We start from the raw sequence: 16,312 nt of genomic DNA, 5'->3' as shown, positions 1-16,312 counted from the left end.
AGCTAGAAGACATTCAGCTAAATATAAATTGAACACTGGTCATTAGAGACAATGATGTCATTGTATAGATTATAGAAATGACAGACAGATACATTGCCAGGAGCAAAGCTAATGGAACTTAGGGGAGAAAGAAAGAAATAATCATTTTGGAAAGAACCGTTGTTTCCTCTCTCATGGAATTACAAAATATCAGAGCTGGAGGAGATTTCAGAGTGCTCCCACTGAAATCTACATCTATAAAGGAAACCTCATTCCTATATAGCTGGCAATGGTTGTCCAAGGTTTGCTTGAGGGCCTCCAATGAAGAGAAACCTACTGCCAATGGAGACAGTATATGCTATTTTTAGGTTTCTCAAATTGTTAGAGCTTATATCAAGCCTAAATCCAACCTCATTACCTTCACCTCAATGCTCCTAATTCTGTCACCCAGGGCCCAAAAAACAAGGTTAATCCATTTTCCATATAACAGTCCTTCAAATACCTGAAGTCAGCTGTTTTGGCCATCTAGGTCATCTTTCCCCTGCCTACATACTTATTCTTTTATGGGAGTCACTCTTTCCCCATGACCCCTAATGCCTGCATTTTGACTTCGAAATCTATATGTTAACAATATGTATGTGCTATTGTATTTTTATTTATGTTGTCACATGTTTCTTGATTGCATTTTAATCTTCAACAGGGAGTATTGTGGCTATATATTTGATACCTGTGCTCTAGAGAACAGCTAGTTCAAATGTTCTTAATCTGAGTCGGTGAATTTAAAAAATAAAACACAATGCACACATATGTATGTTTATATAAATATATATGTGTGTGTGTATATATATATGTGTGTGTATGTGTGTGTATGATATACTACATAGATGACCACATTTCAATATAATTGGTTCTTTTGTAATTCTATATATTTTATTTTATGTATTTAACATCAACATCAAATGGCCAAAGAGTTGCATGATACAGTACAGGTTAAGAAATCCTGAGCTAGTCATTATCTCATTTGATATAAGAGAAAACTGAATCCCTGAGTCAAGTGACTTATTCAAGGTCACATAGTCATTTATGTAGCATAGCAAGAATTCAACTTCAGGTGATAGAATGAAAGGGTCATAGATTTCAATCTGGAAGAATTCTCCAGAGCAACCTTTCATATTAGAGATGAAGAAGCTGAGGAAAACAGATGTGAAGGGATTTACTCAAGATTATTCAGATGGAAAGTGGCAGAGCCAGATTTCAAACTCAGGTCTCCATACTCTACAACTACACCACTTCATATAGGATTTTGTGTTTGTTTGATGGCTGGTTTGTTTTAAATAATCCCACCTTTCCAAATTATTTGAAGGAATTTCAGCACATTCCATGGATTACTATCTGGGGAAAATTTGAAGGCAGAAAGTGACTGACTCAGTAGTATGACAACTAACATTTAGTGAAAACATTAGATGACTTTCAGATTATTCACAGTTACTAATGGCTAGGTAGACTTAGAGTAAGGAAGACTCAGGTTCAAATTCAAGGGGGTCACCTTAGCTCATACAGACAGTCTGAATTAGAACCAAGACTCACCTTCAGTTCTAAGGACTCTAAACCTAGTAAAGTCTTACCATTTATACAATGTCATAGAGTTTGATAACTATGTGAACTATCAAGGACCATGTGATTTTTCAAATGGTTAAAATGTCTGAAATCTGAGAGATGCCCCCAAATGGGTAATGGGATAGAATAAGGAATGAAATGTCACATTATGAAGCTACCAATTTAGACTCACATTAGAGAGACCAAGATATGATGTGAACCTTCTGTGAAATCAGGTACTTGAGTTTAGGAACAATAAACATTCCAAAAATGTGATATGGCCCAATGTTGTGATTATTCTTGGCAGATTGCCAAACTTTGAAAACAAGTTAATGAGCCCGAAAGTCTGACTAAAATAAGAGATATTGTTTTCCAAAAAGTTCTTTGTAATTTATGTAAGTGCAGCTTGGTTTAATTATCCACAATACCACAAGGTATATTTTGAAGAGATAATGCTGTCTCCATATTAGAATATTTCATAGTGGTTTGCCATTAACACATTTCTGAGAAGTGGGATAAGATCTCCAAACTGCAGGTGCTGTGCAGAAATAAAATGTAACATTTTCACATTAATAAAAAGGAATTTCGTCAGTTTTGATAATCCCGAATACATGATTTTACCTTTTCCTTAGCTACCAATGTTTATTTGGTGATATTTCCATGGTGTGAAGTATATGATAACAAAGGACAATTTTTTTTTTTTTAATATCAGGATTGGAATTATTTTTATTGGATAGGAAAAGCTCTGGAGGTGGGGGACAGTTAGAGATAAGGGGAAAACTAGCTACACAAATTGGTTAGATTTTGTTAAGGCCAAACTAATTAACATTTCCTTCTAATACTTTGAGTAGCATTCCCTTCAATAGTATATATATTTATCGTGTTTCAAGGGAACCTGTTTCAGAGAAAGATTAAAATTAATGTCCTTACAAGGTAGAAATCTGGACCAAAAAAATATTATGAAAACAGCAAATAAAGAAGGATCTGTCCAAGAAACTGAACCGACAAATTTGGAAAGTCATGTTATGTAGAGATGGATTCTAATGTCACTGCTTGTACAGAGTAAGTAGAATTTATTCTGGGTTTACAGATTGGGGATTTCAGGGAATAACACACAAAATTAATAGGAGTTTTGTGAAATTATTGAGTGAAGAAAAGACCCCTTCCTCTGTTCTCCAAGACTGGACTTCAGATGAGTATTCAATAAGGAAATTAAACCAATGCTTCACTATGTAATCACTAGCAGTGGGAGCTGACTGTCACACAAGCAGGAGCCCAAATATGCAGGTGAATTGTGGTCATCCCTCAGGCCTTGCACCTGAGGCATCTTCTCACCAGTTCCTAACCCCATTGGAAGCAATTAGCATCAACCTAGAAGAACCAGTGGCAGAGGCATTTCAGGCTCTGGTGATCTGAGCCCTAGTCACTTGTCACCATTTAACTGATACATAGTTTTGCCGTATGTTAGACTGAATAATTCCACAGTCAGGGAATTCTAAGCAGAATTGAGTGATATGGGGGATTTCCCTCCACTTTTTATTGATCCTACTCCTTATTGACCTGTGGAGGGAGCTTATGGGACTCTTTTGGACCTAGTCATCTGGAAAGGCATGTCCTCAGAGAATGACATCCCCTAGATCAGGATAGTAACTGCCTTGATTTGTGAGGGGTGGAAGGAATCTGAGTCCCTGAGATTATCAGTTTGCTTGGGGGCAGTTGCCATTAATGAAAAATAGTTCCAAATTAGTTAATGAAGTTATTGGCTGAGGTGATCTTAAAATTCTCCTTCCATCACTCTCAAGGAATAATAATACGGTATAATAAGGGAAGAAGGTAGTGCCTTCACACTGTGACTGTAATGTTTCTTTAAAAAGTTATTCAAAATATTTAGTAGAGCACAGGGACATTTAAGGATACCAGTAGGAAAGATAGAGACAGACTAATACAAAGATGTACAGACAAAAGAGACGAGAGAGTTCTTCAGTGGACACACATGGGAAAAATTATAATCATATTTAATTATATTCATTTGCTAAAATAAAACATCTATTATTTATAAGATGCAATGATAATCAGACATGAAATCACACATAAGTTGATCCTACTGAATTTTTCTACCACCCCCAAAAATAACTACACAAAGCCAATCCTTAATTCTTCTCAAGAGTCCCATTCTGACTCTCACACTTCAATCTCCCTCATTTCCCAGAAGACTTCTCACTCTAGCAAAGCCTGTATCACGATGGATCCTTCCTCTGATTAGTCGGTGCCTACCAGTGAGTAAAATTAATGTTAAATTGTACTATTTTATTACCAATATTTCTCTGTAAATCCATGCATTTCCTCAGACCCTACTTCTCAAAGACAGGAAGTTTTTTTGTTTTCTGGTTTTTTTTTGTTTTGTTTTGTTTTTTCTGAAGGGCATAATAGAATAAGGTAAAATAATCTCAACTCCCACAGTATCTGCTCGTTTACTAGCTTGGGGCAATTGCCTTGTTTCTGCCTACCTGTAAACAGAAGACTGCTTAAACTAGGTCCTCCCCAGGGACATATCCATTTGACCTTGATTTTCCTTTCCTCAAAGTTGGGGGTAACCTAGTCTACAAAGGGGAAAGACTAAACCAGGGAGATCCTGATTGGTATGGGTTTTCTGGTTAAGATTGCTAGATGCAGCTGGATCTCAGGACCTGGCCACTTTCTCTAGCTAACCCCCCCCCCCCCCCCAATTAAGTAACTTCCTTGAGGGAGGACTTGAGAACTTTTAGCCCAACTCATTAAAGTGTCATTCCTTAAAATATCCACCAATCAAGGTTGCCTTACATTTGTCAGGGGAGGTCCCAATGATGTATCATCAAGAAGATATCTGAATTTAAAGAGCCCTAGGATACTCACTTGTTTTTGGTAACTGAGAGAGACCAATAACCTCAATTTATTGGTAATGCTAGTGTAAAAAATAAATTGATTAATCATAGTCAAAGCTCTGTTTTTTGGAATTTCATGACACCAGAACCTCCACTTCAAGGAAGGATGGACTTCATCTATGTTTGCCACTTTATTCTTTTCTGAGTTCTATTCCTGATTTTTAGGACTTCTTTTTTCTACCATCCCTCAGCAACCTTGTGACTCTAGAAGATTCCATCACCACCATTCTCCAAAAGACTTCTCACTCCAGAAGCTTCCTCCATCTCTTCTTCCTGGCATTTTCCTCCTGGCACTACTTCTGACTTTCTAAACTTCATAATTATGCCCTCTGCTACTACCTCATCTGGTACCTTATTTTAGCCCCTATCTCCTCTCTACCTTAGAACATCCAAGTACTCTGATCTTAGAATGTTCATCAGTTGGACCAAACTTTTCCCTCATTAGTTAGTAATGCCTGGGGCCATACTCCTAAGTCTCCAGATGTCAAAACCATACCACTATGCCAGGCACCTTCATCTTCCTTGCTCCCTTCTGTTCCTCCCCACCTTAAATTTCTATATCAATGCTATATTTTTCATTTAGAATATAAGCATTTCAAGGGCAAAGACTGTCTAGCTTTTTCCTTGTATTTGTATCCTCATTATGTCAGTGTATAATACATAATAAGCATTCCATAAATGCTTGTTTCCTCCCCGTAGTGCCTTCACACTCTTAAAGGTTCGTCTATCCCTTCCTCTAATTAGCCAGTTGCTCCCCAAACCTCTCTATCAATGAAGAGCCAAGGCTTGTTCTGTCTCTCCCCCATTCTTCTTTGGTCTATGCTCTTGATTCTCTGAACCTCATTCTCTACAATGTGCCTGTGCAAGTACTGTCTTACACCTGTCATCTACCCAGATACACAACTTCCCTTGAATATGTCTTCCCTTAGTGCAGTGTAAATTCCCTAGGGGCAGGGATTATCTTTGTTTTCCTTCTTCTCTATTCTGTATTTAGCACAGCAATTGGCACAGAGTAAGTGCTTAATATATACTTGGTAATTCGATTTTGCAAAATTAATATTTCAAATTCTTTGCTTTCTTATTTTAAGTAATATTCTACATAGAGATGGAGAATAAATATTTTGAAATAGCAACCTAAAGCAACACTGAAGATCACATGATCAGAAGGAAAACAGGCTCCTCATATACATACATACATATGCATATGTATGTATAAATATATAATATATTACATATGTACATATATGTGTAATTTAATTTATTTGTATTTAATTTCTTGCATCCATATATGCATATATATGCTTATGTACACAAGCATATTTATGCCTATGTATATAGGCATATGGGGATATATGAGAAATTAAATGCTAACAGCTCATAATGGAGCTTAGAATACAGGTAGCCTCTATGTAAAAACAGAGATTTGCACTAATTCATTGTTGGTGGAGCTGTGAGCTGATCCAATCATTCTGGAGAGCATTTTGGAACTATGCCCACAGGGCTATAAAAATGTGCATACACTTTGACCCAACAATATCTCTTCTAGGTCGGTATCCCAAAGAGATCATAAAAATGGGAAAAGATCCCACATGTACAAAACTATTTAGAACACCTCTTTTTTGTGGTGGCCAAGAACTAGAAATCAAGGGAATGCCCATCAGTTGGGGAATGGCTGAACAAATTGTTGTATATGAATGCAATGGAATACTACAGTGCTATAAGAAATGATGAACAGGCAGACTTCAGGAAAATCTGGACTTACATGAACTGATGCTGAGTGAAATGAGTAGAACAAGAGTATTATACACAGTGTGGGAAAACTGTTTCTGATAAACTTCATAGCAATGCAAGGACCTAAAACATTCCCAAACAACTTGACACAAAATGTCATCCACATTCAGAGAAAGAATTGTGGAATTAGAATGCAGAATGGAACAGACTATTTTCTCTTGTATTATGTTTTATTTTTTATCATGGTTTCTCTCATTCATTTTAATTCTTCTATGCAACGTGACTAACGTGAAAATGTATTTAATAAGAATGTATGTGTAGAACCCATATAAGATTACATGCCATCTTAGGGAGGGTGGGGAAAGAGAGGGGGAGAAAATTTAAAACTTATGAAAGTGATTGTCAAAAGCTGAAAACAAATAAATTAATTAAATTTTAAAAAATCATATTTGGGGAGACAAGTAGAATATTAAGAGAGGTCAGCTCACTCAGAATTTTCCATATCTTGCCACTTGGAATACCTCTGCCCTTCTGGCCCAAATTTGTGCTCCTCCAATTGTTTGGAAAAGCATACCTCAGTCTCTCTATCATTCTGCCAATGAAATAGAGTTTATTAAGTACATACTATATGCCATGGACTATGCTAAGTGCTTGTAACAGTAAGCACCTCAACATACAGAGGGTGTCCTGCTACCACAGGTTCTTAGATCTGCATTTATAAAAGGAAAGGCACCTTTTGAGGGATTAACAATCACTTTAGTTAAATACATGTAACATTGCTTTAATCAAGCACATATATCATTCACCTAGTTCACGGGAGTCAGCACTCTGAACTTCAAAGAATATATAAAGACATTAAAGATCAATAGACATGGCTTCCTCTGCCTGACCATCACAGACAGGTCCAACTGTTACCAGAAAGAGAAACAATGACATCTGGGTTTTCCAAGCCAGGGGGCTCTTAAAGCAGCTTCTCAGAGTCTTCATCTGGCCAAAGAAATGCTTCCAGTAAGCCCCAGAGTAAAGCCTCACCTTCAGAGTATTTATACATGTTTTAGAGCCAGAGGGCATCCCAACCCTTGAAAACCAGTGCCTCATTAACAAAAGGTGTGGACCTTCCTACAAATCTTCCCTAATAAAAGTCCTCTTAATGGACAGGCCAGTTAATAGGGGAGGAAGATCTTTAATCATATCAACAATACAAATACATATACTGTTTCTAGTTAAAAAAAAAACTCTAGGGGCGGAGCCAAGATGGCAGAGTGAAAGCAACGACTCACCTAAGCTCCTGGACAAACTCCTCTGGATATCTCTGAAAGGAGAATCTGACCAGACTTTGGAGGTGTAGAATCCAGTGGGTGACAGACTTTGACAGATTCAGAGCCCAGGTTGGACTGGAAGGTCCACAGGAAGGATCTGTTCCACGGGGGTAAGCCCCCAGCACACAGCGCAGCGTGGTCAGCGCAGCAGGGCAGAAGGGACCTGAGAAGCCCGAGAGTGGCAGGCGAAACCAGTGGAGCAGGAGACAGGCCAAACCGAGCCGGTGAGAGCTGCTGAGCGCCAGATATCAGTGCAGCAGCCCTTGAAACCTTCAGCCTGAAGACTAAACTTTGGTAAGTCACCTACTTGAACTTCCGGGAGTTAGGTGGTGGAGTGATCAGTAAATGCTCTCTCCTCCCCCCTGATGACCGTGAAAGAACCATAAAACTCTTCCCCAGATAAATCCTGGATCAGCGGGAACAGCAGAAGGGGGCAAATAGTCTCATAACACCAGAGGCTAGAAAAATAGCAAAGGGGGATTCTTCCTACTGTGGCGGAGGCAATCTGGAAGGACAGAGGACCCAGGGCAGAGAAAATTCGCACTGAGACCCAGGCAAGCCTCAGAGCCGGGAGACAAGACCCAGGAGGGGCGGGAACACGCATTAGCTTCTAGGTGTGCCCCAGCCCTCCAGGGGAAAAGGGAAGACAATAGGGAAGCTGGGATCACCATCCCCTGACCTTGCCTTTGCCTCAGGTCAGCTGAGGAGATCTCCTGAGACCAGACCACCCCTCCCACACACCTAACAAGCTAACCCCAGGGTTGATCTGGGAAACAAAAAAAATAGCCTGCTTTTAGCCTAGACACACATCAGCTCAACTTAAAGATCTGTACCTTCTGACTGAAAGAACAAGAAGCTACAACACTCAGCCAACATCATGAATCGGAAAAAGCAGACGAAAAGTGAAAAAAAACATAGAATCTTTCTATGGGGATAAGGACCAAAACACAAACACCAAAGAGGTCAGAGCTGAGACTGTACTTCCATCTGAAACCTCAGAAGGGACTATGAATTTCTCACAAGCACAACTAGATTACCTGGAACATCTGAAGAAGGGTATAAAAGAAAAACTGGCCAATGATTTTAAAATTATAAAAAAAAGAATTTACTGATGAGAACATCACTCTGAAAAGGAAAATTGAACAAATGGAAAAGGAAGTTCAAAAATTAACTGGAGAGAATAATTCCCTAAAAGGAAGAGTTAATCAAACGGAAAAAGAAACCCAAAACCTAACTGGGAAAATTGATCAGATGGAAAAGGAAACCCAAAACCTAACTGGGAAAATTGGTCGAATGGAAAAAGAAGTACAAAAATTAAATGGAGAAAATAGCTCCTTAAAGGGAAAAATTGGTCAGATGGAAAAGGAGATGCAAAAGCTAACTGAAGAAAACAATACAATGAAGATTAGAATTGGGCAAGTAGAAACTAATGACTCAATGAGGCAACAAGAATCAGTCAAACAAAATCTAAAGAATGAAAAGATAGAAGAAAATGTAAAATATTTAATTGGAAAAACAACTGACCTGGAAAATAGATCCAGGAGAGAAAATCTAAGAATTATTGGCCTGCCAGAAACCCATGATGAAGAAAAGAGTCTGGACAATATCTTCCAGGAAATCATCAAGGAAAACTCCCCAGAAGTACTAGACTCAGAGGGCAAAATAGTCATTGAAAGAATCCACCATTCCCCTCCCGAAAGGGATCCCAAACTCAAAACCCCAAGAAATATAGTTGCCAAATTCCAGAGCTATCAAGTGAAGGAGAAAATACTACAAGCAGCTAGAAAGAAACAAATCAAATATCAAGGACACACAGTCAGGATCACACAGGACCTTGCAGCTTCTACATTAAAAGATCGAAAGAATTGGAACCCAATATTCCGTAAGGCAAAGGAGTTGGGACTTCAACCAAGGATCAACTACCCAGCAAAGTTCAGCATAACATTTCAAGGAAGGAGAAAGTCATTCAACGAAATAAGGGATTTCCAGAGCTTCCTGACCAAAACACCAGAACTCAATAGACAATTTGATCTTCAAATGCAGGTCTCCAGAGAATCATAAAAAGGTAAACAGAGGGGAAAAAACAAAAACAAAAACTTGCTACTCAATTAGGGCAAACTGTTTACCTCCCTATAAGGGAAGATGATACCTGTTAATCTTGAGAACTGTGCAGCTATTATGATAAAAGGGATATATGTGGAGGGAACTGGCATAAAGTAAATGATGTCATGTCAAAAATATGATTTAAGTATGAGAAGGGATTGTAATAGGAGGTGTGAAAAGGGGGAAGCGAAAATGGCAAATTATATCACAGGAAGAAGTACAAAACTATAGTAGAGGGAAGGAGGGGAGGGAGATGAGCATTGTTTGAGAGGTACTCTCATCTGATTTGTTCAAAGGAGGGAACAATAATCTTAAGTAGATAATCCTAACTAGCTCTATAGGTAGTAGGAGGGGAAGGGGGAAGAAAGGGGAAGGTGGCTAAAAGGGAGGAAAGAAGCAATAAGAGTAAAGGGGAGTAAAAGGGAGGGGGGTCAAAAGAAGGAGGGGAAGGCTGCAGGAGGAGGGGGAGAAAAGTGAATACTATTGAGGAGGGGAAGGGAGATGGGAGAGCTAAAAGCACAAATGGTGGGAAAGAGGTTGGAGGGAAATACACAGATTGTAATCATAACTGTGAATGTGAATGGAATGAACTCTCCCATAAAACAGAGACAGATAGCAGAATGGATTAAAAGCCATAATCCAACAATATGCTGCTTACAAGAAACACATTTGAAACAGGGGGATACACATAGGATAAAGGTCAAAGGATGGAGCAGAATATATTCTGCTTCAGCTCATGTAAGAAAGGCAGGAGTAGCAATCCTAATCTCAGACAAAGCAAAAGCAGAAATAGATCTAATCAAAAGGGATAAGGATGGAAACTATATCCTGCTAAAAGGCACCATAGACAATGAAGCAATATCATTACTAAACATGTATGCTCCAAGTGGTATAGCATCCAGATTCTTAGAGGAGAGGTTGGGGGAGTTGAAGGAAGAAATTGATAGCAAAACTATACTAGTGGGGGACCTCAACCTCCCCCTCTCTGAACTCGATAAATCCAACCTCAAAATAAACAAGAAAGAGGTTAAGGAGGTAAATAAAACTCTGGATAAGGTAGATATGATAGATCTTTGGAGAAAATTAAATGGGAATAGAAAGGAATATACCTTTTTCTCAGCGGTACATGGAACATTTACAAAAATTGACCATTTACTAGGACATAAAAATCTCACAATCCAGTGCAGAAAGGTAGAGATAATCAATGCATCCTTTTCATATCATAATGTATTAAAAATTACATGTAACACTAATTCATTGTTGGTGGAGCTGCGAGCGCATCCAACCATTCTGGAGAGCAATTTGGAACTAGGCCCAAAGGGCTACAAAAAATGTGCATACCCTTTGACCCATCAATATCGCTACTAGGACTATATCCCCAAGAGATCATAAAAATGGGAAAGGGTCCCACATGTACAAAAATATTTATAGCAGCACTCTATGTAGTTGCCAAAAACTGGAAGTCAAGGGGATGTCCATCAATTGGGGAATGGCTGAATAAATTATGGTATATGAATGTAATGGAGTACTATTGTGCCATAAGAAATGATGAACAAGAAGACTTCAGAGAGGCCTGGAAGGACTTATATGACCTGATGCTGAGTGAAACGAGCACAACCAGGAGAACTTTGTGCACAACAATGACCACAGTGTGTGAGAGTTTTTTCTGGTAGACTTGGATTTTTGTAATAACGCAAAAACTTCTTATAAAAAAAAAAAATCCCAAAGGTGGTTCTCAAGGCAAAATGCCTTCCACACTCAGAGAAAGAAATATGGAAGTCACTCACAAAATGTAGCAGATCATGTTTGTGTATGTGTATGTGTTTGTGTATCATGTTCTGATTTGTTATACGATTTCTTTCATTTATTTTAGTCTTACTACATAGCATGACTATAGTGAAAATACACTCAATAGGAAAGTATATGTAGAATCTATACAGAATTGTATGCAGTCGTGGGGAGGGAGGGGGGTAGTGGGGGGTAGGTGGGAGGGGATAAAATCTCAATTGTATGGCAGTGATTGTTAAACATTAAAAAATAAAAAAATAAAAAAAAACCCTCTAGTTTCTGTGCTTTACTCCTAGTAAAGACTCTTGGTTGACAAAGACAAAATTCAATCAGAGGCATTTGATTATACCAAAAAAAACCAGCAAAATATCACACTTTGCTTGCCATCACAGTGCTGGGGATACAAAGAAAGGCAAAATATTGTCCCTGCTCTCAACGAGCTCAAAGTCAAAAGGCAGAGACAACATGCAAATACATACATAAAGAGAATGTCCTTTTTCCATTCTGCATTAGCCTAATCTCCAATGTATAGTATGCTGTTCCTCCATGAAAAGGGAAGTGACAACAGATAAAAATACTTAATGATTTTTTTGCATGGCAAAACAGTGGGGGGCTGGGGGGGGGGGTTTATTATCTTAAGAAAAGAAAGGATTGGAGTAGTCAGATTTACATTTTAAAATGATTACTTTGAGAGCTGAATAATGAAAGAACTAGAGCAGAGAGAGAACTGAGGCAGGGAGACCAACCAGAGATGATTTCAATAGTCATAGTATGACAAAATGAGGGTCTATACCAAGATGATGGCATTGTCAGATATTTCCTCAGCCTCTTACTTCTCTCCCAGGCCATCACCCCTGTGTACTGGCATTTCTCTCCTCTTTTCCCCATTTTGACTCCTTGTTGAACCATTTTAACTCTATGCAGTCCTTTCCTCTTAAGACCCTAGAACTAATCAAGGAAAGGTTGGATGATAAGCTTTCTGAATTTTGCAAAAATGATTCTCAAAATGGATAGAAGTTGGGCTAGATGACTTCTAAGGTCCCTCCTACTTGAAAAGTCTAGAATTCCAGCACCACAGCAATTTGCATTTGCCAGACATTTTATTCCATCAAAGCAGATCACTCAACTGAAATGGACCATTACTTTTTTCTTTTGTAAATTATTGTCTTACTTAGTAATTTGCTGGAAGTACTGAACGGTTATTGCCCAGGGTCATATAGTCATTAAGATACAAGTTTTGAGCCTAGGGAAACAATGAAGAAAAATTGCAAAGACATCAACTTAAGGTCAGCATCAGGGGGAAGGTAAGAATGAAAAAAAAACCATTTTCCCGAACAATTAGAGCTACCCACATACTGAATGGGCTTTCGTGGGAGGTTGTTAGTTCTTCCTCCTTAGAAGTCTTCAAATAGAAGCTACATCCTCATATGTCTTGTATAATGAAGATTCTTTTTATTTATGAGTAGACTAGCTGGCTACTGAGATTACTTCCAGCTCAGAAATTCTATACTTTTTGACTCTAAGGCGAGCTCTTGCTCCACCATAAAAGAAGTGTCTCACTCTTGGTCAAACAATTGCATGAAGCGAACGCCACTCCTTCAAGCAAACTGAATCATATTAAAATATAACTGGAAAACATTTATTAAAATAAATAAAAATTCCATAAAACATAAAATGTAAATCTGTGATTTTCAAGGTCAATATATGTTCTATTTGTATTTGACACAATTTCACTATACTTTTCAATCACTGAGGCACTCACACATGAGAGGAGGCAGTTCCATGTAAGGAATGTCCTCTGTGAAGGACTTACCCTTGATATATATGCTGAGTATCCAAGAACTACCATTAAGTGGAAGGAACATGTCACATATCAAGATATTAACAAGGGTGGTAGATTATAGGTTTCACTGTGTGAGGAAGATGAGTGAAGGGAGTTCAGTCTGTTCCTAATTAGGATCTGAAGGACTCAAAAAGCAAAACTCATGTTGTGATTTTTTTTATAATAGAGACAGGAGGGGGCTGATATGTTAGAGAACAGGATGTGTAGGTGGTGGGACAAAGTGAAAAATCTCATTTGGAGATATAACACCTACCTTTACCTCTTCCTTTGGTTTCCATGGTGGTTTTATTATTTTAGGGGAAAAAAAGGTGAGAAAAATGTGTAGCAACAGTTGTCACTTGCTCTTTCCATCAAAAGGCCAGAAGAGCAAAAACATGATCAGACTTATTTCTACTCTAGCTATTATCACAGTTCATCCACATCAATTCCATACATGGGGACTTGTTTTTTAATATGTTTTTCTTAATTAACATCAAGGCCAGCCTACATGCAAATCATTCACTCTCATTCCCCTCATTGCCTCATTTAATTGGGTAGAACACTTTTCTGCCAAATGTAACACATTCTCAACAGAATAGAAAAAGAGAAAGAATAAGAAAAAAAGCTGTCTTGTTTGTTGAGAATTTAAGTTTTGAAGTTCAAACTTAAAAAAAAATCCAAGGGTCAATTAAAGATCAGCCGAGTGATATCATAATAATTAGGAAATCAACTAATACCATTTGAGAATTTTATAGGAAGTCTAAGTGTTGACAGGTAGGATGTTTCAGTTTGGTGACTCATAAAATTCATACTTGATTGTGTTATGTAGAATGTATAGTGGAAGAGAGAGGAAGTCTCTATGGATTCAAAAACTTTCTGAAGTTTCTAAAGGACATTTTAATAATAAGCAGCTTTTGAAAGTGAGGATGATGTGTAATCCTGAGCTTGAGAAAAACAACAGATCTGTAACAGTGATTATAGATTTTCAAATGGGATCTCACTGATTAGTTATATTTAAAAAACATGTAAAGATACAGGCTACGTCCAACTTGATAACTGTGTTCTGTATCTTAAGCCACTCTGTAGGTTTAGGTCAGAGCTGAAAGGAAGCATGGAGACCATATAATCTCCCACCCCCTCCCTCAATTATGCAAATGACAAAATTCAGGCCTAGAAAAAGGATATGGGCTTTGTAAGACCAAGCAACTAAGTAATGGTAGGGGCAGATCCAAATTCTGAATCTCCCATTTCCTCTTCAATTATTATTTTTTACTTCATGCATGAAAGAGGTTAATCTACTATGTAGAGATTGACCAAGAAAAAGGATGCTTCCTTGGAAAAGGTGGAAATTCCTAGGCAGGCTACACACCTAATAGCTAAGAAAGCTATTACACATTTAGGCTGGATGAAGAGGGGTGACCATAGCACCAAAACAGTGTCAAACCTTCTGCCTGTTGCCTTGGTTGGGCCACAACTACACTGCTGTGTTCAGTTCTCTATGACCATCTTTAGTAAAGACAATGGATGGTAAAGGGCCATAAGGTCATGTCAATGGAGGTCTGTTAAAGGCACTGCAGAGCTTGGCTTGAAAGAGAAGACTGGCAGGGTAATGGAGAGATTGCAATCCTCCTTAATGCTAGTCCCTGCCCTCTTGGTTAGCAGCAATCTGTCTTATTTGAAAACAGTTGTCTCCTTCTTCAGACTAGGAGCCCCTTAAGGAATAATAGTGTTTTGCCTTTATATGCTCAGTTCTGAGCAAACTGTCAGGCTCTTGGTAAGCACCATATAGATGCTTCTTGACTTTCTCTTCAGGATCCCAGAGGGTAGAATTAGAAACTATGCATGGAAATTATGGAGGGAAATTTGACTTTATCTAAGCATACCTGTCAATTAGAAATATCCCCAAAATCACTTCACCTTTCTCAGCCTCTATTTTAAAAAGTGAGGAGATTGAACTAAATGTCCACTAAGCTCCCTTGTCACTCCAAAGCTATGGTCATTGATGTTCCATAGAAGCCAATGCATCCCATTGAGAAGATGATGTTTTATTTCTACAAACACATTCATCCCATGGCAATGGGATTTAGCTGTGTACCAGACAGAGCTGTCATCTATAACAAAACATGTAGCATAGACTTCAGTTGTCTCTTCTTTTGATACTGAATGAAAATTGTATGAGAACAATAAGACAGGAAAATCAACTGGCATCAGAACCTGGGACTTACCAGTGTTGGTAAGGTAACCAACATTCCTCAGAACTCCTTCAGTGTAAGCCCCAGGCTCATAACTGTCCATTTCTCCCATAACAATGTGAGCAACTCTTGCAGCCCGTCCTTTGATCGCACCAGCTGCTCGGTCTAAATTGTCAATATCCTGGTCTCTTAGAGCAATGATACACTTGTTGACATCCTCCAGGATGTGACTTTCTGTCAACACAAAAGAGGCAAGTGTTAGACAGGGGAAGGATTTTCACAACTACAGTCACAAAGTCTTGAAAATATCTAAAATTTATAGAGTGCTTTACAGGTTTGCAAAGTCCTTTATACAGATTGTCTCATTTGATCTAGATCACAAATTGAGATGATTCTTATACACCAAAACAGGCAACAGGAGAGGGAGGGAGGAAAGGAAAGAGAGACAGAGAGACACTGAGAGAGAGAGAGAATATGACAAAGAAAGAGAAATGGCAATAAATTTAAATTATTTCCCCCTTTTTTTAGAGGAAGATGTTATTTATTATAACCCTTTACATTCTTGTTACAATCTGTACTGTTTCATATACATTATGAAAGCGTGCATTTTTTTGAATCCTTAGTTGTGTGCCTGGCATCCTGTTCATGAAAGAAGAATAAAATCCTGTATGAACCTCTTCTCCCTCCAAAAAAGAAATAGATATACTATCAGTTCATTAATGGAAAAATAAATAATGATAGGAATAATCAATTTGTAATGTAAACACAGGAAAATATTAAAGGTCACCTAAGATTCCTTAGAATATTCTTCCTTCCAAATAAATAAAGCACATACAGCAAAGCATATTTATTTAATATTCA

General features: G+C 38.1%; 1 protein-coding gene across 3 annotated transcripts in view; it reads right to left on the bottom strand.

Moving 5' to 3' along the window:
* The window catches only part of CTNNA3 (catenin alpha 3), a 1,968,199-nt gene that overhangs the window by 551,193 nt on the left and 1,400,694 nt on the right, over positions 1-16,312 (bottom strand). For all 3 annotated transcript variants that reach the window (XM_072628814.1, XM_072628812.1, XM_072628815.1), the window contains one exon: positions 15,485-15,685. In XM_072628814.1, the coding sequence (XP_072484915.1) occupies positions 15,485-15,685 (201 nt within the window). The remainder of the gene's footprint in view (positions 1-15,484; positions 15,686-16,312) is intronic.

The sequence above is a fragment of the Notamacropus eugenii genome, chromosome 1, assembly GCF_028372415.1.
Source record: "Notamacropus eugenii isolate mMacEug1 chromosome 1, mMacEug1.pri_v2, whole genome shotgun sequence".
Classification (NCBI taxonomy): Eukaryota; Metazoa; Chordata; class Mammalia; order Diprotodontia; family Macropodidae; genus Notamacropus; species Notamacropus eugenii.
Note: the sequence above shows the minus strand (reverse complement) of the source record. Positions and strands in the feature narration are given on the sequence as shown.